The sequence below is a fragment of the Palaemon carinicauda genome, chromosome 15, assembly GCF_036898095.1.
Source record: "Palaemon carinicauda isolate YSFRI2023 chromosome 15, ASM3689809v2, whole genome shotgun sequence".
NCBI classification, from domain to species: Eukaryota; Metazoa; Arthropoda; class Malacostraca; order Decapoda; family Palaemonidae; genus Palaemon; species Palaemon carinicauda.
In genome coordinates, this window is record NC_090739.1 from 7,239,032 (window position 1) to 7,262,404 (window position 23,373).

The 23,373-nt window shown below is 36.1% G+C and overlaps 1 protein-coding gene across 1 annotated transcript in view; it reads left to right on the forward strand.

The window, feature by feature from the left end:
* The window catches only part of Gprk1 (G protein-coupled receptor kinase 1), a 133,518-nt gene that overhangs the window by 90,582 nt on the left and 19,563 nt on the right, over positions 1–23,373 (forward strand). Inside the window, exons 7-13 of the mRNA XM_068388777.1 lie at positions 463–654; positions 1,100–1,265; positions 2,810–2,951; positions 3,434–3,608; positions 4,322–4,422; positions 6,155–6,317; positions 19,560–19,728. Coding sequence (XP_068244878.1) covers positions 463–654; positions 1,100–1,265; positions 2,810–2,951; positions 3,434–3,608; positions 4,322–4,422; positions 6,155–6,317; positions 19,560–19,728 — 1,108 coding nt within the window. The remainder of the gene's footprint in view (positions 1–462; positions 655–1,099; positions 1,266–2,809; positions 2,952–3,433; positions 3,609–4,321; positions 4,423–6,154; positions 6,318–19,559; positions 19,729–23,373) is intronic.

The window sequence follows — 23,373 nt, forward strand, 5'->3', positions numbered from 1 at the left end:
ATGGCAGCTTATATCTCGAGACCACCTTGCCTTGCTCAGAATCAGTTTAGACCGTAGGCATACTTGAAGTGTGTGTGGCAACCATGTGTGAACTTGTGGTTAAGGTTATGTTTAATTCAGTCGACCTTTTGCTCGACCTTGACCTTTGACCTCGGACTATCAAAATTGAATTACTTCCATGTCTCAGCATAGTAATTAATCCCTGAAAGTTTCCCTACTCTATGAGTAAAATTGTGACCAGGAAGTTGTTCAAAAACAAACAAGCAGACAAACAGGGGCTAAAACATAACCTCCTCCCAACTTCGTTGGCGGAGGTAAAGATTGGGAGTTTAAGTGAATCGGGCAATTAATAGACAGAATCCAAATGAACATTGCCTTTTTTTTAGTTTTCCGTTACGTTTGATGCTATACTAAAATAAATATTTCTGATGTTTACATGTTTTTTTTCCTTCTTTTTTTCAGTTAACAATGAATGACTTCAGTGTGCACCGGATCATAGGTCGAGGTGGGTTTGGAGAGGTCTATGGATGTCGTAAAGCGGACACCGGTAAAATGTATGCCATGAAATGTCTTGACAAAAAACGTATCAAGATGAAGCAGGGAGAAACGTTAGCCCTGAACGAACGTATTATGCTATCTCTAGTCAGTACAGGAGTAAGTACCATTGTTCTATGTTGTTTGATATTTATTAAAGAACCTTTTATAGATGTTTTAGGACACTTGGTTATTTTATCTCTTAGAATTATTAGAAGATATAATATATAGTTTTCCCTGAGGATTTTCATATAAATTGTTATTTTTATTACAACTTTTTTTTGTACAACTGAATTGTCCATTTATTGTATAATTAGTTATCACTAATTTTTGGCCATGATAACCCTATTTTTACAAGTGAATTGTCCATTTATTGTATGATAATTAGTTATTACTAATTTTTGGCCATGATAACCCTATTTTTACAAGTGAATTGTCCATTTATTGTATGATAATTAGTTATTACTAATTTTTAGCCATGATAACCCTATTTTTACAAGTGAATTGTCCATTTATTATATGTATAATAATAAGCTATTATTCTATCCATGATGACTTTTTTCAGGTGGATTGTCCATTTATTGTATGTATGACCTATGCCTTCCACACGCCGGACAAACTATGTTTCATTCTTGATCTCATGAATGGAGGAGACCTGCACTATCACTTGTCTCAACATGGTGTCTTTAACGACCAGGAGATGAGATTCTATGCTGCTGAAGTTATTCTAGGTAAGCGTTGGGACTGGGTCACTTTTTTTTTTTATTGGAGATGCTTATTTGTAGGGGCACAATATGTAATCTGTTAGAAAACAAGATGCCAGAGAACTTCAAATCAATCAATCAATCTGTTAGAAAACAAGATGCCAGAGAACTTCCAATCAATCTGTTAGAAAACAAGATGACAGAGAACTTCAAATCAATCAATCAATCTGTTAGAAAACAAGATGTCAGAGAACTTCAAATCAATCAATCAGTCTGTTAGACAACAAGATGCCAGAGAACTTCAAATCAATCAATCAATCTGTTAGAAAACAAGATGCCAGAGAACTTCAAATCAATCAATCAATCTGTTAGAAAACAAGATGCCAGAGAACTTCAAATCAATCAATCAATCTGTTAGAAAACAAGATGCCAGAGGACTTCAAATCAATCAATCAATCTGTTAGAAAACAAGATGCCAGAGAACTTCAAATCAATCAATCAATCTTTTAGAAAACAAAATGCCAGGGAACTTCAAATCAATCAATCCATCTGTTAGAAAACAAGATGCCAGAGAACTTCAAATCAATCAATCAATCTGTTAGAAAACAAGATGCCAGAGAACTTCAAATCAATCAATCAATCAATCTGTTAGAAAACAGGAGAAAGTATATTATCATTGATTTATTAACTATTATTGTCAATTTGCTCTCATCATTTATTTATTTCCTTATTTCCTTTCTTCACTGGGCTATTTTCCCTATTGGAGCCCTTGGGCTTATAGCATCTTGCTTTTCCAACTACAGTTGTAGCATGGCTAGTAATAATAAAAATAATAATATTCATAATTAATCTGGGTAATGATGTCTTCACTAATAATCTATCCTGTAATCTATTTTGTGGTATTACCAAGTTAATCTATCTTATAATTTATTTTGGGGGTATTGACAAAATCGGTCACTTACCCAAGGCATTCATCGTTCAGGTATATGGAAAAATGTTAAGACATTGGATTGTTTTCCAAGCCAGTCAGGGATGTTTTAAATACTATCTCATTTTATTTTCTCACTTCATATCAAAAGCACAAACTCATAAATTATTCATAATAGTTGTGTTTGAAATATTGCAATCCGTCCCAAAAGTGAATCATAGGTTTTCTGGTTAAATGTTGCAATGAAATGCTAATGGTCTCTGTCATAGTTATTTATTTATCAAGAAAGATATGCAATGTTGTAATACAGTTCTTTATGAGATGGATTATCATTATTATTATTATTCTACATCCTAAGTTGGAAAAGCAAGTTGCTATAAGGCCAGTGGCTCCAACAGGGAAAAATAGCTGTGAGGAAAGGAATTTAGGAAATAAAATACAACCAAAATAGAATATTTCAAGAACAGTAGTTTATGAATTAGTGCTCAGAACTGTTTATTATCTAAGCGTCCATATACATTATCCACGCCGTAATTGCACAACCGTCAGTAGATAGGGAAAGCAGCAAATGAAAAAATGCAGATAGAAGTTGTCATGAAGTCCAATATTTTATTTTAATTCAATCTCTATTTTATGATTTCAGGCCTAGAACACATGCATCGTCGGTTTATAGTGTATCGCGATCTTAAACCTGCAAATATCCTCCTAGATGAGCATGGTCACGTAAGGATATCAGATTTAGGATTAGCGTGCGACTTCTCTAAAAAGAAACCTCATGCATCAGTGTAAGTTGTTTTTCTTACTGCTAACTATTTGTCAAATTTTTTGATATATTAGAATACTACATACCTATTACACCAATCAGATTGCATCAACAGATTAACCCTTTTACCCCCAGGCTATTTGGAAATTTCCAACCCTTAACCCCCAAGGGGTTATTTTTTTCCCAGCACATTTTGCAGTATATTTTTTTTAAATTCATCTAACAGCCTTAATTTTTGTCATAGAGAGGTCAGGTTGTTCTCATTCTCTTGGAAAATGCCTGAATTTTCTAAAAAAAATTATCAAAAATATGAAAAAAAAAATTTATAGCATTTTTTTGCAAGGACGTACCGGTACGTCCATGGGGGTAAAGGGATGGCTTTTGTGAAACGTACGAGTACGTCCTTTGTGGGTAAAAGGGTTAATCAAGTTTGATATTAGTTTCAATTATCTTATATTTCCCATGTATATTGTTTTTTCTAACTTTCATGAAATGTCATTCCAGAGGTACTCATGGATATATGGCCCCAGAAGTGTTGAGTAAAGGAACTGCATATGACAGCTCAGCGGATTGGTTCTCCTTTGGTTGTATGTTATACAAGTTGCTCAAAGGCCACTCACCTTTCAGGCAACATAAAACTCGAGACAAACATGAAATAGACCGAATGACTTTAACTATGGTAAGATGTGAATAAACTTTATTTAGAATTACTGTGTAGTGGATTACTGTCTTTAAGTCATGATTTGAATAGTTTATAAGTGTTTATCTTTAGATTTTTAAAGTTCAGTAATTTTACAAAATACCCTGAGGTGCCTGATGAGTGGAGTTTTTAAGGTACCAAGCTATCTTTTCGCCAATCTTAACCTTTGTAGCCCATCTAAATTTCCTTGACTTATACTTCTCATTTCTGTATAATCCACTTTAACTATGTGAATGGTTCACATTAGCAGATTCCACCTAATTTCTCTTTGGTATGATTTTTTTTAACCTATTTTACAATCATACTATCCTTCGTCTTTCGTATACACTCTCCTCATCATGAATTATTCAAAGGCAATTTATATGTTATCTTCTTCATGAAACATTGAAAGCTTTTATTGCCTCCTTAGCATCTGTCACTGGTATGATACATCTCTCCCTTCATTCTGTCGTCTCTACCATTTATCCCAAAATAAATACCTATGGAAGTATACAACTTCTTTTGAATCACACTTTCACTACCCAAAAAAAGTTATCTCATTCTAGATCCCTCTGTAGGGGGTTAGTGATATCAGGAGGTATTTAGCATTAGTGGTGTGATTATATCATAAAAAAAAAACTTCAACTTTTATGATAAAAAAAAATTTAAAATACTAACGAAGTGTTTTTTTTTTTTTTTTTTTTTTTTTGCAGAACGTTGAACTTCCAGATACATTTTCTCAAGATCTTCGTGGTCTTCTAGAGGGTCTTCTCCACAGAGATGTCGACAAAAGATTGGGTTGTAGAGGAAGAGGGTAAGATATTGAATACAACTATACAATAAATATTACGCTATTCATTTGCATTCTCTCTTTCTCTGACATTTAAGTTATTTTTACTCTCGGTTATAATCCACGTTTACTTAATTGTAAGTAAAAGAATAAACAGTAATGTTACATAAGGAGTTTCATGTGTAGTCTGTACAAGAACATTTTGTATAGACAGTAAAACTATTAAAGATGCTGTATGGAATTCATGCAAAATATAGCTATAAAATTTGAAATTATATCCTAGTCACAATACCAGTTATATGAAATATCTCTGAAATTATTATAGTCTAATATTAATTATTCATAAATTTGCAGTATAACATTTTTCTCAATTTTAATATATATATATATTGAAATTGAGAAAAGTGTTATAGTGCAACTTTATGAATACCCTAGCAGTACCAGCTGAACTCGGTTGAGTCCCTTGTCAGACTGGGAGAAACGTAGAGAGTAGAGGTCCCCTTTTTGTTTTTGTTTCATTTGTTGATGTCGGCTACCTCCCAAAATTGGGGGAAGTGCCTTGGTATATGAATATATATATATATATATATATATATATATATATATATATATATATATATATATATATATATATATATATATATATATACATACATATACTGTATATATATATATATATATATATATATATATATATATATATATATATATATATATATATATATATATATATAATATATATATATATATATATATATATATATATATATATATATATATATATATATATATATATATATATATATATATATATTTGTTTGCCATATCCTGCTGCTTAGAAAGTATTCTTCAAAGGATGTTTTAGGCGAAAGGAAAGTTGATGTACATCCATATCTAGATGATGGTGATTTTATGAAATGGCTTATGTCGATAATCAAGTGAAAACTAGATTCTATGAAAGGTTACTAAATATCTGAAGGGAAATCATGTACATGAGAAGAGAGTTATGATCTTCAGAAGTTTTGAGTTAAGGGCAGATTAGGCAGCATTATTTACCAGGCAACAATGGACACCTAGTTTAAGATCCACTTAAGAAACAACGTTATTTAGGTCGCATAGTGAGTTCGTAAACTGTTTAGAGAGTCGGGGAACATTTGAGATCACGTAAATATTGCAATGATAATAGTAATGATGCTAGCCAAAAAAAAAAAAAAAAAAAAAGACTGCATATGGGGTGAGTTTGCTAATCACTGCAGTCCATAGGAAATTATGGACTGAAATTGGCCCGATCATCAAGATTAGCATAAGTAGAGCATTTGTGAAGGAAGAGATCCAGTCAATGAAGAAACAAAATTGTTAAAAAATGTTTGATACTGTGAATAAATTCCGAGGCACTAATCTCATGTTTATGGTTTATTCATATATATTTTCTTACTGTTTTTTTTTTTTACTCATTTCCAATCTGCAAGTATTTTTCATAGAATAGTGCCATGATATCTTAATTTGAGGATAATCGGAGATACTGTATGTACATTTTTTCATACATGATTTCTTATTTAAACTTTATGATATATACTTGCAATGAAAACATATTGATACTCCAGTAACCTCTGCCTTATAGAATCTATATGAATCATTTTGAATTTGTTTTGAAATGCAGAAAAATGTTAACGTATATGTTTGCCCTCCGGTGTGTAAAACTTTCATGTTTATATCTTGATGTAATTGGGGATGAAATACTCTATTGTATCAACAGGGCTGATGAGGTGAAGGAACATCCATTTTTTGGTGGAATGGATTGGCAACAAGTATACCTTCAGAAATACCAGCCACCGTTAATTCCTCCTCGAGGCGAGGTTAATGCTGCAGATGCTTTTGACATTGGTTCATTTGATGAGGAAGATACCAAAGGTATTAAGGTAAGAAAAAGATCTTTTTTTTTATTTATTCATCAATCGTTTGGACAATCCATACTCAAGTTGGAAGACAATAAACCATAAGCAATGTTGTTTAAGGCATATACGTATTCTTAGGACTTATATTTCTGATACGTAATAACTAGCTTGCATTTAGAAAAAATAAAAGTCAGTGTAAAAAGTGTTATCACTCTAAGAAGTTGTAGTGTATATATAATGAAGTGAATCTTTTTATACTAGAATTCATTATACTATATTGTAGTAGATCAACCATTGTTGATGGATGGAATGGGACGGATCCCACATCAATGGAACGCCATAAAATATGTGTGTGTTTTATGTTTTGATGTGTAAAATGGCCCTACATGATTATTAAAAAGAATGGCAAAGAGCCTTACCTGAACACAATTTCTGCGTAGTAAATAAAGAAAAACTCACACTCCATATTGCAATAAAATCAAACCAATAAAACAACTTGAAGTATTCAAGAAAAACATAATGTTCTTGTTATTCTACCCTTTTGATCCAAAACATAATATGTTTTAATGCAAGTTTATTTTATTTTTCATACTATAATGCTTAATATTATGCAAATGGATATTTGTCATCATATTGATTCCCTTTTGTGATCAAAATAATTATACTGTACTTGATAAAAATGTAGTGGACATTGATAAATTTCTTTTTAAACATTACATCACAATAGCATTGATCACTAATGAAAAAATCATTAAATTCTCAATTGAAATATAAGTAAAAACTCTTGCATTAAAAAGTTTATTATATAATGTTACAGTTACACAGTTCACCCTTAAATCTAGATTTTCCTTAATATCATAGGTTCATATTTCATAAGCAAAATATTGACAGATTGATACTTAATGCTATTGGGTTTACAAATCACTGCCCTCCCCTGCTGACACACAATAAATTAAACCCTTCAAAACTTACAGTTTGAGAATTCAAGCTTCCAACATATGCCTTCACCTCTGGCAGGAACATCCCTTTAAAAATTGAAAGCTAGAAGTGCAAGAACATTATAATTAAAGATTTCATTTTTTGTTTTGTACTTTATTTTATGTTTGATAGTGTTAATCAGCTGTTACCTAATTTATAGAGTGATATTGCTTACATTTACTTTAAAAATTGTGGTAATTTACAATATACAGTACCAGTCTTTTGTAGTGCTACACTTGGGCACACTATTCTATCTACTTTCTATTCTTCTTGTTTTGTTAAAGTTTTTATAGATTATATAGGAAATATTTATTTTAATGTTGTTACTATTCTTTAAAATATTTCATTTTTCCTTGTTTCCTTTCCTCACTGGGCTATTTTCCCTATTGGGGCCCCTGGGCTTAAAGCATCCTGCTTTTCCAACTAGGGTTGTTGCTTAGCATTTAATAATAATAATAATAATTATAGAAAACAGATTTCCATGTTATCATCACTCTCCCTCTCAAAGTTTATTGCATGACATAATTAAATAGACTTGTACCTTGATTGTAATTTCTTTACTGCATCATACTGTACTCTAATACTAGATGATGATGCTTCTGCTTGAATGTTTATGAAACTTATAACTACCATATAAGTATGTCATTGTTTCAAAAAATATTTGAAACAAATTTATGTTATTAGCTACATAATGGGTTTTCATTTAGATCCTGCCTCTTGCAAGATTAAGGGTAGTTCTTTAGTCTGTTACAATAGTTAGAGAGTAGATCAAAACAGTAGCATAATGAAATATGATGATCATTTACAATTATTCCAATGATGATCAGATTGTTTGAATTGTGGTGTCAAAGTGATTGTCAAGTTCTGTTAAGTAAGCGGTAAAAGTTTAAGAAACGTTTCTCGTACAGGATATGGCCCTTAATGCAACCATTAGTATCAATTTCACAAAGGATCCACTGAATGAAATTATGACAAAACTGGTGACTCCGAGATCTAAGAATATTAAGTAACTATAAAAAAGAAAAGTAATTGAGAAGTTCATGACTTCCTCATATTGACTAAAAGATTAATATGAATCTGTGTCTGTATAACCTGCAGCTAACACCAAAAACAATACGGTACAATATAAATGAATGTGAAAGTTCATGTCTTGCACAAAGGAGATTAATATGGATGAGGGTTTGTACATTAGGGTGTTTTGAACTGCTAAAAAACTAATTTATTCCTAGTGATAGGCATCTTAAAGAATTTGCACCAGGAGATATGTCATTAGGACATACAGCATTAGGAGGCATTGCTGATAAGACTTTCTAGCTTAAACCTTAATATTATTTCTCTCACTAAATTGCTTTATAGATCACAAATTTTAAAAATTACTTTGTATTTTTCCTAGCTATACAAACCTAAGTTCTTTAATTAGGGAGATTGATTCAACACAAGCTGGAGACGGTTGTTGGAATTGGTTAACGAGTGGTTAGCCAGCTGATGGAGGGTGTGGCTGGAACAGTACACTTTTGACCTTTTGGCCCAGGACTGAGAAAAGGAGTTGAGGAGGGATGTTAGATTAAAGGACTCAGTTTTATATAACTAGGAAAAATACAAGTCACTTTAAAATTCTGTGATTTGTTCCTTCACGGCATACAAACCATCATCCTGTGTTGGGTTGGAAGTCCCGAGAACCAAACTGAATGGTTCATTTTCTTCCCGGAAAGTATCAACTGCTTGTTCCTATATGGGAGCAAAGCGGTGACTCCAACAACCTCCTAACTGTCTTTCATAGAGATGAAGACTGATACAGCCTGGCTTGTACATGGATGCATGTACTCGACTAAAATAAATAAACCCTTCCCCTGAAGGGGATATCAGTTTGAAATCACATACAGTACCTGTATGATGATTGATGAGTTGGCATAAAATTTGACCATCCTCCCCGTCATTTAGGGAGGATGGGGGAGATACTTCTTTAGATTTAAAGAATGGAGCCCCAAAGTGCAACTTACCAGCATCCCATCCAGCACATTATGATTTGACCGCCTTTCCCCGAGAGGGTGGGAAGAAAAAGGAAGAAGATCCAGTCATTTTACTATTCATTTCAGACTTACATCTACATGTTACCGTAAACAAGATATATCTTGTCCTTAGTAGGAGCTAGTCTGGTTACTCAGCTACTTGAGCAACCACCACAGGACCAAGCACAAAGGTGTCACAGGAGTTGTGGGTATACTTCCGTAGATAGAAGGCCGTAAAGGGGATCTGACTCTTCTATTCTCCTGCATTCATCACCCAGCCCACTGACAGGTTTCTTTTGAAAGCTAAGGCGGGACCTGCACCCCTGACTTCGTGAGCTCTAGTACTGGTTGGCACCTCAACCCTTTCATCAGCCAAGGCATATGCCTTGTGGATCATTTCACCAAGCCAGAAAGAAACTGTGTTCCTTGACACTTCTTTTGTGGTCTTGCCAGTTCTAACAAAGAGTCTCTGTCAGTCAGGCTTGAGGTGTCGGGTCTTTTTCAGATAGCACCGCAAGGCCCTCACAGGACACATAAACATCTCTCGATCACTACCCGTCACCTCAAGGAGAGAGGGAATGGAGAAGGTCTCAAACCTGCGGTTAAGCAGAGCCAGGTTCTGAGTCTTGGCATTGATCTCTGGCACAAAACTGAAGGCGACCTTCTTCCCCCTCACAGCTTGGATTACTAAATAAGAGAGTCCATGATCTGTCAATCACCACCTGTTACCTCAAGGAGAGAAGGAATGAAGAAGGTCTCAAACTTGTGGTTAAGTGCAGCCAGGTTCTGAGTCTTGGCCATGAACTCTGGCACAAAACTGAAGGAGACCTTCTTCCCCTTCACAGCTTGGGTGACTAAATAAGAGAGTTCATGCAACCCTCCTGCTGTCTTTGCCAATGCTAATGCTAGAAAAAACATAGTCTTGAGAGAGAGTCCTGTCTGATGACCTCCGCAAAGGCTCATACGAAGTACATGTAAGGGCTTTGAGGAAAAGGGTCACATCCCACTCTGAGCCCATGAGATCCCTGGATGGGCAAGAATGCTCTCAAGTTCCTCATGAGCATAGTCAACTCCCAGGAAGTGAAGAGATCTACACCTTTAAGTTGATAAACCACATACCTAATGCTGAGCGGTAGCCTTTGACAGCCTTGATTGAGAGGGGCTTCCTTTGGTGAAGGAAGATGAGGAAATCCGCGATCTGAGCTGAGTAACTTTAACCAGAGAAGTGTCCCTTCTACGATACCATTTGCAGAAGATTGCCCTCTTACCCTGGTAGACAGCTGCAGAGAACTGTCGTAGGTATCCAGACATCTGTGTAGTGCCTTGCGAAAAGCCTTCCTCTCGGAGAGAATGCTGGATGGCCTTATTCCGTGAAGATCTAATGACTTCACTGACTGGAGATACCTCTGGCAGAGTAGCGTAGGCCAAAGGGTTAGTTCTCTTGGGACCTTGACCAGAAGAGCTAACAAATTGGGGTAATACTCAGCATGAAATAAGGCCATCTAGGACCCACCAGGGTCATCCTGAGTCCTGGCATAATCAGCATTGTTCATTAACGACAGGATTAGGCTGAACAGAGGGAAGCTGTATATATGTCCAGGTGATCCCTGTGGGATTGGAATGAGAGAGCAAAACAAAGGGAACTTTCTGTTTTGCTAAGTGACAAACAGGTCTGCCCCCAGAGGGCAAGAAGCCTCTACACTACACAAGGATGTAGGGACAGCTCCAATCCTACAACCTGGCCCTGGTAACTGAGTGTGTCTGCCAGTACATTCCTATTCCCCCGGAATGTACTTAGCTGACAACACTATGGCGTGAAATATCTCCCAGATGTGTATTTGCTTCATCAGCTTGCAGAGAGGACACGAGACTGTACCCACCTGTTTGTTGATGTACGTGGTTTTGTTTCTCAACAACACTACCGAGTGCTTTAAACATTATTGGGAAGCTTGCAGCACTAAAAATACTGCTTGCATTTTGAGAAAATTGATGTGCAGATCCCTGTCGCCTTGAGACCAGTCAACCAGGTTGCCTAGATGTGATCCCCACCCCTTCCTGTATGCATCTGAGAGCAGACGTATACCTAGAGGTGGATAATCAAGTGGGACTCCCATGGTAAGGTTGCCATCGTCAAGTCTCAAAACAAGAGTGACCCAGACTTCCGTCTCATTGGAACAGGATGGAAGAGGGGGATCCCTGTCGGCATACCAGTGATCCTTCAGAAACCACTGAATGGACCTCTGGTGGAGGAACGAGCATTTCCGAGGAAAGGTGGCTGAGCTGAGAACAGAAGTATATCTAGAGGTGGATAATCAAGTGGGACTCCCATGGTAAGGTTGCCATCGTCAAGTCTCAAAACAAGATTGACCCAGACCTCAGTCTCATTGGAACAGGATGGAAGAGGGGGATCACTGTCGGCTGACCAGTGATCCTTCAGAAACCACTGATCCTTCAGAAACCACTGAATGGACCTCTGGTGGAGGAACGAGCATTGCTGAGGAAAGGTGGCTGAGCTGGTACTTCTGTCTTGGAGAGGAATGGTCGCGCAACCTCCCTGAACCTGCTGATGCGATTGTCGGATGGAAAGACTTTTGCTGCTGCCTTGTCTATCATTAAGCCCAAGTACTTCAACCTCTGCTTAGGTATGAGATTCGACCTCTCCCAGTATACCAAAATCCTCAGGTCAAGGAAATATGCAAGAATTTATTCTCAATCCTTTCCTGTAGCAACTGCCTCTCCAAGGAGACCACAATCAACCAATTAATCAGATCTATCAGCGGATGTATCCCTTGCGAGTGAGCCCAAGCAGCTACCAAGGTGAACACCCAAGTGAACACCTAGGGAGCCGTGCACAGTCCAAAGCACAGAATCATGAACTGACACGCCATACTCTAGAGGTAGAAGCGGGTACTTGGGTCCACCAAAACCATGAAGTCTCCCTGTTTGATATATGATAGCACAGATTGTACTTATTTGACCAACTGGACTCGGGAGTGAGTTCTCAGATCCGCAGATCTAATCATCAACTTGATCCAGGACCAAATCAACCAGATCCAACCATGGCAACTCCAAAGTGCTGATTAATGACCAGTTTCTCCACAAAGGAGGTGCTAAGGTCACCTCTCCCAGCCCATTGCACTTATGGATAAGGGCAGGGACCTTCACAAGGGAACTGTCTGACTCAGGGTAGTCTGTCTCTGTAGGCACTGGGCCATGATCCGATGTGTGCAGGACATCCAGATCCCAAGTACCCTCACACGTCACCCAGGACCGAGGGTTTATCAGGACGCGTCATCAGAATCCCTGTGGACTCCGGCCCTGGGGGAAATGGAGAGAAGTAGCCTTGGCTAGAAGCTCCCTCATCAAAGTCATGGAAGGCCTATCTGAAAGACCTAAGGAAGCCTATGACCTCCTTAGGTCAAACTCATCGTCAGTGGTCTGCATGGAGATACAGTAGGTGAAGAGTTTCCAGCCTCAAAAGGTGTGAGGCGAACATTGGAGGTACTCCACACGCTACTGTAATTGACAGCAGCCTGTTAACCAATTCTAACAACCGTCTCCAGTTCACGCTGAATCAATCTCTAATTAAAGGATAATGGTTTGTATGCCTTTTAAGAACAAACAGTGTTAATACTTGTGATACTTGTTAATGTTTCTTTTAAATCTAAGTTGAGAGTGCTACTTTCTTTTCCAGTCAATTTAACCATAAGGAAAATATCACCTTCAGGATTCCTTTTCAAACTCCTGAGTGATTGAAATAACATTTTTGTTTTGCCCCCTTAAACAACACTTCTGCACAGTGAACTAAGGTGCAGTCATAGCTTCAAGTCATCATCTACATCATGTATGACTTAGATACTTAGTACAAAATATTTTTTAATATACTAGTTTGAAAGATGAATAAATAAAAAACCATTAGCATTCAAAAAACATGCAAGAAATATTTCTAACATAACCATCTACATTTAGATAACATGGTAGGCAGTGACCCATTTATGTCCTGGTGTATTAAAGATTTTGAGGAGTGGCTTTAATGAGTTTTGGAGAATGGTCACCCAGATGTCTCCATGTGTTGATTTCAATACAGTTAATGAGGATGGTGTCCAGGAGTGAGACAACCAGGAAGAAGACAGGATCAACCAACTCATGCCATATGTATTATGTTTAACTGTTGTAAAAGAATCTCGGGAAGATTAGCATCAAAAAGCATTCTTGATTGGTGACCCTAACACTCCTTACAGCATCAAGGTAAGAGGATTTAAGGAGTGTTCCTTTTGTCAGGACCATGATCCAATTCTTGAAAAGCACCTGGGAAGCTTAATTTACAACTTTTTTTCCTGCCACCTCGCTCACTATTTCCATAAGCCCTTAGCTGTGAGCTATGTGATGTGTGATTAAAGCCTTAACCCCTCCTTCCCTTTACCAAATAATGAGCCAATTTTGGTGAAAGAGCTTCTCTTCCTCCTTTTAAAGTCCTTGTGTGAGGATGCCTTTAATTTTCCATTGTGCAGCAATAACTCTCCAGTACAGTTAGAATCAAAAGAACGCCGACACTCAGGGGAAATCTTTCGTCAGATGTCTCTAGTGTTCCCATGACAAAACGGACAAGGAGTTGCTCTTCTTACAACTTTTACGAAATGGGCGGAGCATTCTCAAACCTTAGCGAATCAGACAGTAAAGGGCCGTCTTTGTTAGCAAAAGTATACAAATGTTACAAATCGAGTTGCCATATTTCAATTCTGTATAATCATTTGACGTCTCAACTTTTCAATACAAATACAAAACACACACACACAGATATATAGCCTATATGTACATATATATATATATATATATATATATATATATATATATATATATATATATATATATATATATATACTATTATTTTTCAATTGCTACTTTTTTCGTAAGAGGGACCAAGTAGACACTTTCCAGGGAAGTGGGGGGGGGAGGTTTCTCCTTCAACCCCCCTCCCCCGGCCATTCCGACACTGAGCAAATAGGAAAGTCATTTCTGTTTTATGGGTTGTGGAGACAGGTTGCTTGTAGACTCATGATACAGCCTGTAAGATATCGTATCATTGCCTGAGATTTATTTGATAACCGTCAATGTTCTAGTAAATTTGGGTAACCTAATTCATTATTAGTTGATTTGTAAAAGATAGCAGCAGTAGAATAAGATAGCTGCTGTTGATGGAAGGTCGATAAGTAACGAAATTTAAGTATTAACTTTGCATAATAGATAATCGATGATAGATATAATAGATACTGATGACTGCAAAGCATCTTGAATACAATCGGAATTTATTATTTCGTATCGAAAATAACTTATACTGAGGTAGATGAGGACGCTATCACATTCTGGCAAAGGGTTTAAAAAATTGGTTTTATTGACAAATCATAATCTCAAAACGACATAATTTTCAGAAATTTTGTCATGAAACTATGATATACCTATTTTCCCAAAATGAATTCTCCTATAATTTTTCCTGAAAATATACACGAATAGATGACATAAGCACGAAATGATTCCCCATTCTAATACCCTGATTGTAAGTTATCAATTATTATATAACTGCTAGTAGCTTTATCTTGAGAAATTAAACAGCTTTGAGATCAAACCAACTTCTTATCAGTTTCATGCACAAAGGTCTTAAAATCTTGATTCAAATAGGCTTAGCTATGTATGATAAAGTCCTTATTTACAGTGATCAAGTGCCCGAATTAGCCCAGCTATGGGGTGCTAGATATAGGTCCCTTGACTGGGTAAATTACGCAAGGTAGATGCGCGCTTAACAAGCGAAAAATGCATTACTATCCGTGAAGCTCTAGTTCGGGTTGTTCGAGCAAAAGCTATCCATACCAGCTCCTCAGCCTATCAGGGTATTAGTTAAACCACAATTTCTACAGCTGGTGCCGTGAGTAGGGGAAAGGAAAAACCAAATATTAAAATATCTCGGAAATAAAAGTTTGATTGTCCTTTTAATCAATAACTCATACAGCTGAGGAGCAATACTCATGGATTGCTAAATATTTTCTCTCATTCTTTAGATTTTATTTCCTGAGCTTCTTCCTCTATCCCCTGATTCATTATTTAATACTTGTGTTTCTTTCTATCATTATTTATTCATTTATTTATTAAAATGAATGCCCTTCTGCCTCGGTGCTCGTCTTAGGGCGTCAACTTTGGTTCTTATCTCCTCTCTGTGCCTCCATAAAAGAAATCTCTCCCAAGCGGCAGCAGAAACACCTTCACTTGACCATTCCAACTTGGAACTATTTGATATTTGTGTGACACCAAGACGAGATATTCATTAGCTGGATTCCGGAATAAGGCATTTGTAGATCTGTATTTAATTTTCCTCTATCTTAGTTTTTACAATCTCCATCGAAGTAAAAGAAAATTGCATTGTGAAGCATACTTCCATGAATAAGTGGTGCCCCTAAGATTTTTTTATACAATAAATATCCCATTCCTCTATCATTCCAGTTAACGAAAATATCTTAGTCGATTTTAAACCAACTGGTTAAATATTCCTACAGAACATTTAAGGTATATAGATGAGTATAAAATATAATGATCAAACTATATGCAGCCGGACAAATGTTTGTATACGGATCCTTAAGGAAGCAAATCCTCCACTCACCCAAAAGCAATTATAGTTATTTTCCCCCGAAATAACCCATTATTTGGATAAGCATTTGATTCTAACAAAATAATCCCGTTATTTATATCCTGTAATAACTATCTCCAATTTTGCCATTTAGTTTCGATAATTATCAAGTGAATAAAGCACTTACGATAAAGATTGAATTAGCAATGTAGTAAAGATTTTACTATATATGTTTAAGATTTTAGTTCAAATGGCAATGCTAATCATTCAAGGCCAAGATAGCAGACGGTGAGATGACAAAGCTCAATAATGGGAATGTAAAATAAATGATGAATAAAGGGAAAGTGGCTTAGGGTCTAAAAACTGAAACGGCACATACCCCTGAATCTGAATAATTTGGGAAATATTTTACAATAAAGTATCCTCACATACTACGAAATGTTATATTCAATGAATATCTATAAACTGTAAGTAGATTTTAGCAGTCAATCTATCATCTGAAAAATAACAATAAGCTTTTGGGAGCATAATACAATCATTTCTATTGGAAACATTGTATAATAATGACAAACAATATTTTGATATGCATAAATGTCTAAAAAGGAGTTTATGTGCTGTTACATTACTTCACTAACTAGAGTAAGCTCAAACCATTTGATCTCTCTCTCTCTCTCTCTCTCTCTCTCTCTCTCTCTCTCTCTCTCTCTCTCTCTCTCTCTCATTTCAATGCTTCCGCTAACAAAGACAGCCGTTTACTGTCTTTGATTTACCAAGGTTGGAGAAGGCTCCGCCCATTTCGTAGCAGTAGTAAGAGGAGCAACTCGTTGTCTGTTTTGTCATGGGAACACTGGAGACATCTGACGAAAGATTTCCCCTGAGTGTCGGCGTTCTTTTGATTCTAACTGTACATATCAAGTAAAGGGAGACTGGAAAATTTAGTCTCCTCCAGGCCAATACAGATCATATACAAATGTCAAATTTGTACCACTTTTAGAAACACTAAAAAGATATTAAATATACCAACCTATGTTGTTACCTATCCCAAAACTAAAGAAAATGAGACAAAGGAAAGGAAAAGAAAATGTATGGGGGGCTTTATCCCAAACGAGCCATAGTCCTGCCTCTCAAAGGAGTAAAGATATTTAGATAGAGCAAAGTAAGATGAGAGTTCCAAAACTTGGCAATGGAATAAAATAAAAAATAAATTCATCTTACAATCTGAGGATTATGGACTTCGACAAAGTATACATGAGAAGAGATATTTTGATTTATACGTGGCCACCATAGAGTAAATTAAAGGCTGAAACCGTACCCATAAGAAAAAGATACACAACTTTGTTTGAAGGTTTATTCCTGACTTGCAGAGATGAGGGACAAGTCTTTGCACTTTCACACAGTGTTCTAGAAACTAAAAATACACACAATTGATCAGCTCCCAAGACACCTTCCCACTGAAGTTACGTTCAGAGTGGACTAGGCAATGGCTACTGATAACTCAGTAGGTAGACCTTTGCAACCCTCCCCCCCCTTCAACCTTATTCTTAGCTTAGAAGTATGGTAAAGTTGTGGACAATAATGAAAACTACCATGCCATGAGAGCAGCGTGAACACTGGAACCACAGATTGCAGGACTCCATTTCCACTTGGCTACTCCAACAAAAAGGATCAAGGGAAGTGGTAAATGCAGTATCACTGATCTGGCAAATTTTCTATTATTCATTCCTATTGAAGAGAACACAAGCTGTACAACTACACACACACACACTCACTTTTTCATAAAGTACATAAGGATAATTCTGTAAGAAATACAAACGATAGATTAGTGTTGAAACTTTTAAGCAATTATATAGATTCCTCAGCCAATTAGTTCTTTGAAGTAATTGTGGGCATTGGATTATGTTTATTGATATTTTTGTATGAAATGCATCTTCATACATTAAGAGTTACAAAATAAGAGTGCTAATGTATTAGTTCAGCTCGTAGTTTACCACTATCGCTAGCTTTTTTTCAGTACGTAAAAATACTTATATAAATATTTACATGGTAAATTTCAATAATGTTAAGAATATGTTTATGGAGAATGTTAGTTGTATTTTTTTTTTTAGATATGGGAAGTACCTGGAATTTCTTAAAATTTTACATAGAACATAGGTGATGAAATGTACAAAAAAATCATTGTCTCATGTATATAAACCATTATAACCTGTTTATAGTAAACCTTGGTATCATCTGATGTCCAGAAAAGAATTAGAATTAAAGTTTCCCATGTACTCGTAAACAAATTCTATAATAGATTTGGCCTTATAGTGATACAGATTACACCCTTGTAATATTTTCTCCATAAAAACCTATAGAAAGAAACAAGAATAGACAAAATATTTTACCCTTAAGCATTGTACAGTACTTTTATATCGCATATGATTAACCCTTAGAACAGGCAAAACAATAATAACTAATAACTAACCCTGAGATTTTTTTTCTTTTTTGTTTGATTATTATGGATTAATCATTGAATAGTAAACCTAATACTTGAATAAATAAATATTGTAAGATATTTTTATATAAAAAATTGAGATTTTTAGAAGTTATGAAAACATGGGAAGTGCATTCATAATCAGTCCCACTCAGGCAAACCATAAAAGGATTATATGACCACATATAACGTATGCTATAATTTTGCTTAGAAGACTCTCCTTATTTTGTTGAAAGGCACTTACAATCTGCCATCAAAGAATAAATATGGCAAATAAATTTAAAGCATAAGTGGGATAAGGTAAGGAAGTAGCATTCAAAGCTCATTAACAACTGGTAAAAATATTACGTTACGACAGTTCCTCTTATGGAATAGTTGTTTCTAGTTTGTTCTTATTTTCATAGGTTGGATTGATGACTGAAAATTATCTGCCTCTATTGCAGATATTTTTTTTAATTATTTCTGTAATTAATTGCAGCTTTCAACAGTTGCAGTTGGTAAAAAAATACTTCTTTAACAAGAAATATTAATAATTATTGATTTTTTAGTATAGTTATTCTATTTTAGAGCTTTAGGAATTTGAGTACATAAAAATGTGATCATAGGATCAAAGAAATTTTCAGGAAGTAATTTATAATGAAATTTTCATATGTCAAGAGAAGTAGGTAACTCTGAACTACAATGGAAATATTGACATTCATTTAGTTTTTTTTTTTTTTTTAGTGTTCTATGCTTTAGATTTTACAATATATTTTGAGGATAGTATTCAGTTTTATTAGAATGTTGTGTGTTATATGAATTGTAAGGTTATATACAGTAATATGAAATGCCATAAGGTACAACATTGGGTTTAGAACCTCTTAAAATCATTATTTTTTGCATGAATCTTGCCAATCCATACTGTATATTCATTTTCTATTTCAAAATATTTCCTTACTTATCACTTTTCATAAGAACATTTTATTTTTTAAGTTTTATATTGTTTTTTTTTATACATTTTTGTTTTTTTCTTTTGAAACTATAGTCTAATACAGGCATAATAAATTATCTTGACTAGGGAAGAAGAAAACAGTTTTACCATTATTTACGGTATTTACTCTTACAGATAATGAAATAACAAGGGTCTGTATTTTTATTCATCTATTATTGTAAAATAAGATGATATTTATTAATGATATTGTCTTTTACAGTTGACTGATGCCGATCAAGAATTATATAAGAATTTCCCCTTGGTTATAAGTGAACGATGGCAGACAGAAGTAGCAGAGACAGTATTTGATACTATAAATCAAGAAGCAGATAAGGTTGAGCTAAAACGAAGAGCAAAACATAAATTTAAGTTTGATACAGATGAGAAAGGTAAGATGCTTAGATGTACTAGAGTAATTTATTGTATTAGGTACAGTATATAAATGTAAATCTATAAATTGTTATATTAGGAAATCTTTCATGCGTATGTACAGTATATTCAAGTCTTACAAACTAATCACACAGAAATGATGGAACCATAGATACTTATGGAAATTACAAAATTATAGAGCAATTTTAGCTCAATTATTGAAGATATACAATACAAGTCATCCTTATATGCAGGTACAGTATTACATTTGTAGGCCTCCTGCGGATGGCAAATTTCACTGATAGTATGCGACTCCTAAACTTTATGGATAGCAAAAAAAATGTTATGCATACATATAAAGTTATACATTTTGCTGGCTATGGTTTGTATTGAAATGCTGGCTGAGATTATCTGGTTTATTTACACAGAAATCTGACAAAGTCACTTCATGCAAGCAGAAAGCAGAAGGAAATATTTACATCTAAAGAGATACACCTGGTAAATGCTTGGAATATATTTTGTTTAAAGGAACAGAACCATTTGAATCATCTATGATATTCATTATTAGGTGTTAGTTTTTGTTTTAACGACAAAGTGCCTTCGTTCATTTAATAAACAAAAAATATTTTCTACGCCATCTTGTGTTTGTTGTATGTCCGTTTTCATACTGTCTACGGGAGATTATTTTGGTGATCAGCATATCGCTGTGAGACACTCGGCTTTTCATGACGACAGTATGGCCTTCTTTGGCCTGAAGATAATTTCAGCCCTAAACAACCAGGCTTCTGGGTTGTGTTGTGAAAGGAGGCAGCAGCGGTGATTTCATTAGTGGAGTTAGTGGTGTCGGCCATCTTTGGTTACCACAGAAACACAAATTTGCTGATCATGGTTTGGACGGAAATACTCGGTGGGATTAACTGGTTTATTTACACAGAAACTGACATAAAGCCACTCCTTGCAAGCTGAAAGGTAGAAGGAAATATATACATCTGAAAAGGTACACGATTACAATCAAGGTGTGTTCTGAACACTTGGTAAATGCTTAGAATATATTTTATTCACAGAAACAAAACCATTTGAATCATCTGAATTGAAAGCTTTTAGTATTTAATACCAAAGTTTTAAGAATAAAGTGCCGTCAATCCTGGAATTGTCTTGTGTTTGTTGCCAGTCCATTTTCAGGCTGTTCATGAAAGGTTGTGATATGATGACTAGAATATCACTGTAAAATCCTGGGTAACCGTTCTTACAAAATTATATAAATGATATGCAGTACAGTAGTACCTCGGTTTACAAATTTAATTCATTTCAGGAGCGAGCTTGTAACTTAAAATGCTCATTTAGTAATCCTTAGCCATAGCGCCGTTCACACATCGCTCCCTCATTACGTCGCAGAAAATAATAGTCAACTTAGGAGCTAAGAAATCAGTGGTGATTTCTTTTGTATGTGTAGTTCTGTGATCTAACAGACATTGGCAGTACAAGATGAACAACCTTTATACATTGTGGTTAGCACTTAGAAAGTATTCAATGGACTCGTGTAACACGAGTACAGCGAGTGAACATGCCAGTGAGCATGAGCAGGTGAGAGGATGGATAGCTAACAAAATAAATTGTAACCCTGCAGTTAGGCCTGTGGATAAGTGGACTGCAGTGGGTTTTTTTTTGTTAAACAAAGATCCCTTATGGTTAAGTAGTTGAGTGCGTTGCTGCATTATAGCTGCTATTCATTAGGAAAAAGTATAGGATCCAGTCAGAATACTGGGAAGATGAATATGAACCTTTATAGCTCTATGAGGAGTGATGTCATCATCTGGTAAAATGAAACTGATTCATGTTTGATTTTCTAAACATATGACCCTTCTTGTTTGTTGTGATCATACTTCCTAGCGGTTGTTTAAATCTGTGAATCATTTAAGATCAGGTATTTGACATTCCATCATTACAGGGATTAAGTCTGTAAAGCCTTTTTTTCTGGCACCAAATACTAACCTTTAAGCTCTCAACTATGGAGATATTTTTCGGCAACAGCTGAAACCAGCCGCAAAAATACCTTTAACGAGGTGTTACCATCCTCCGCTAGTTAGTAGGGGGGTAGACCAACCACCCAGCTCACACATGCAGCAGCCAACACAAGCCACTTTTTATTTTGGCTTAGAGGAGAGTGGATGTTGTCAGTTCTCCTCTGCTTTATTCAGTTTAACAACCATAATAAAGAACCAATAGGCACAAAATTTTAAATTTTCCTTCTACTTCATACGGAATGATTCAACACACTTTACTGTACTTCTGCTCACCTTTGTTCCTATAGCTTTGGCATAGGAATGAGAGCAGAGGCAAACTGAGTCCCTTCGGGGCTTCCAATCGGGGAGGAATCCTTCAGGGGGGATCCAGAAACTAACTTTGGCTATGTTTCACAGGGACCAAGCGATGCTGAGCTTCATCTTGAGCTTTTCTCACTGAGGGGAAGCAGAGAGCGCTGCTTGGAGGTCCAGCTTCAGTTGTTAGACAACTTTCCCCTCCAAAGGAGCGTTTACATTCACCAAGTGTTGGGCAACTTTCCGTTCCCAGGGAGAGACTGCCTTCGCCTGGGTGATTTCCCCCTCGAGAGATTCCTCCATGCTCTTCAGAGCTTGACAACAGAGTTAGGTGACTACTTATAGTTCCTGCTCATCACCACTGTACCTCAGGGTACAAAAGGAGTCTCATGAGCAATTTCCCTCTTAGTCTTTGCCGCCTCTCCCATCAATGCGTCTCTAGGCTTTAACTCTTTGCGGTTATTGCCGACATTGTGCCTTTGAGCTCAACAAAACTCTTAGAGCTTTGTGAGGCCAGGCCCTTCGGGACCTGTGCCTCATGGTTTTAACCTCTTATAAGGAGAAAAACTCTCATATGCCATAACTCTTTAGAGTGATAACCTTCATTATCCCTCTTGGGGCACAACAAAGGTCATGAAGATTTATAGGGCCAGGGCTTTGGGACCTGGCCTCATAGTTTCAAACTCTTACAAGGGAGAAATTCTGTTCTTTGACAAGAGAGTGATGAACCTAACATGCTCAAGTGCTTAACCTCTTACAAGGGAGAAACTTCTGTTCTTTGACAAGAGAGTGATGAACCTAACATGCTCAAGTGCTTAACCTCTCACCCAGTGAGGTTAGGGAACGAGGAGCTCAGACTGCGCTACCATCTATGAGCTTGACTACTCACTAGCCCTCACTGGTTCATCATGCGCACACAGCTACGTGCTAGAACTCTCTCCCACCACACCAAACAGTTGAGGGAGTTCAGCGCGCAACTGCAGCTACGCGCTATACTCCCCTATCACCATAACATACAGTTGAGGGAGTTCAGCGTGCACTCATACTTATGCATCTAACCCGACACTCGCCAACTGTAGAAGGTGTTCAGCGCGTTCGCCATCCTAAGCGCTTAATATTTCACGTACCCATGAGGGAGTTCAAAGCACAACCACAGCTATGCGCTATACTCTCCTCTCTTATGCGCCTAACCCAACACTCGCCATCTGTTATGGGTGTTCAGCATGCTTGCCAAATTATAGGGCATTAAGTGAATCCTAACAAATCTCAAAGTATGATTGTATGTCGAGAACAGTTGCTCCTCAACATCCGGATCTCAGCATTAATAATGTTTCTTTAACTTTGTAT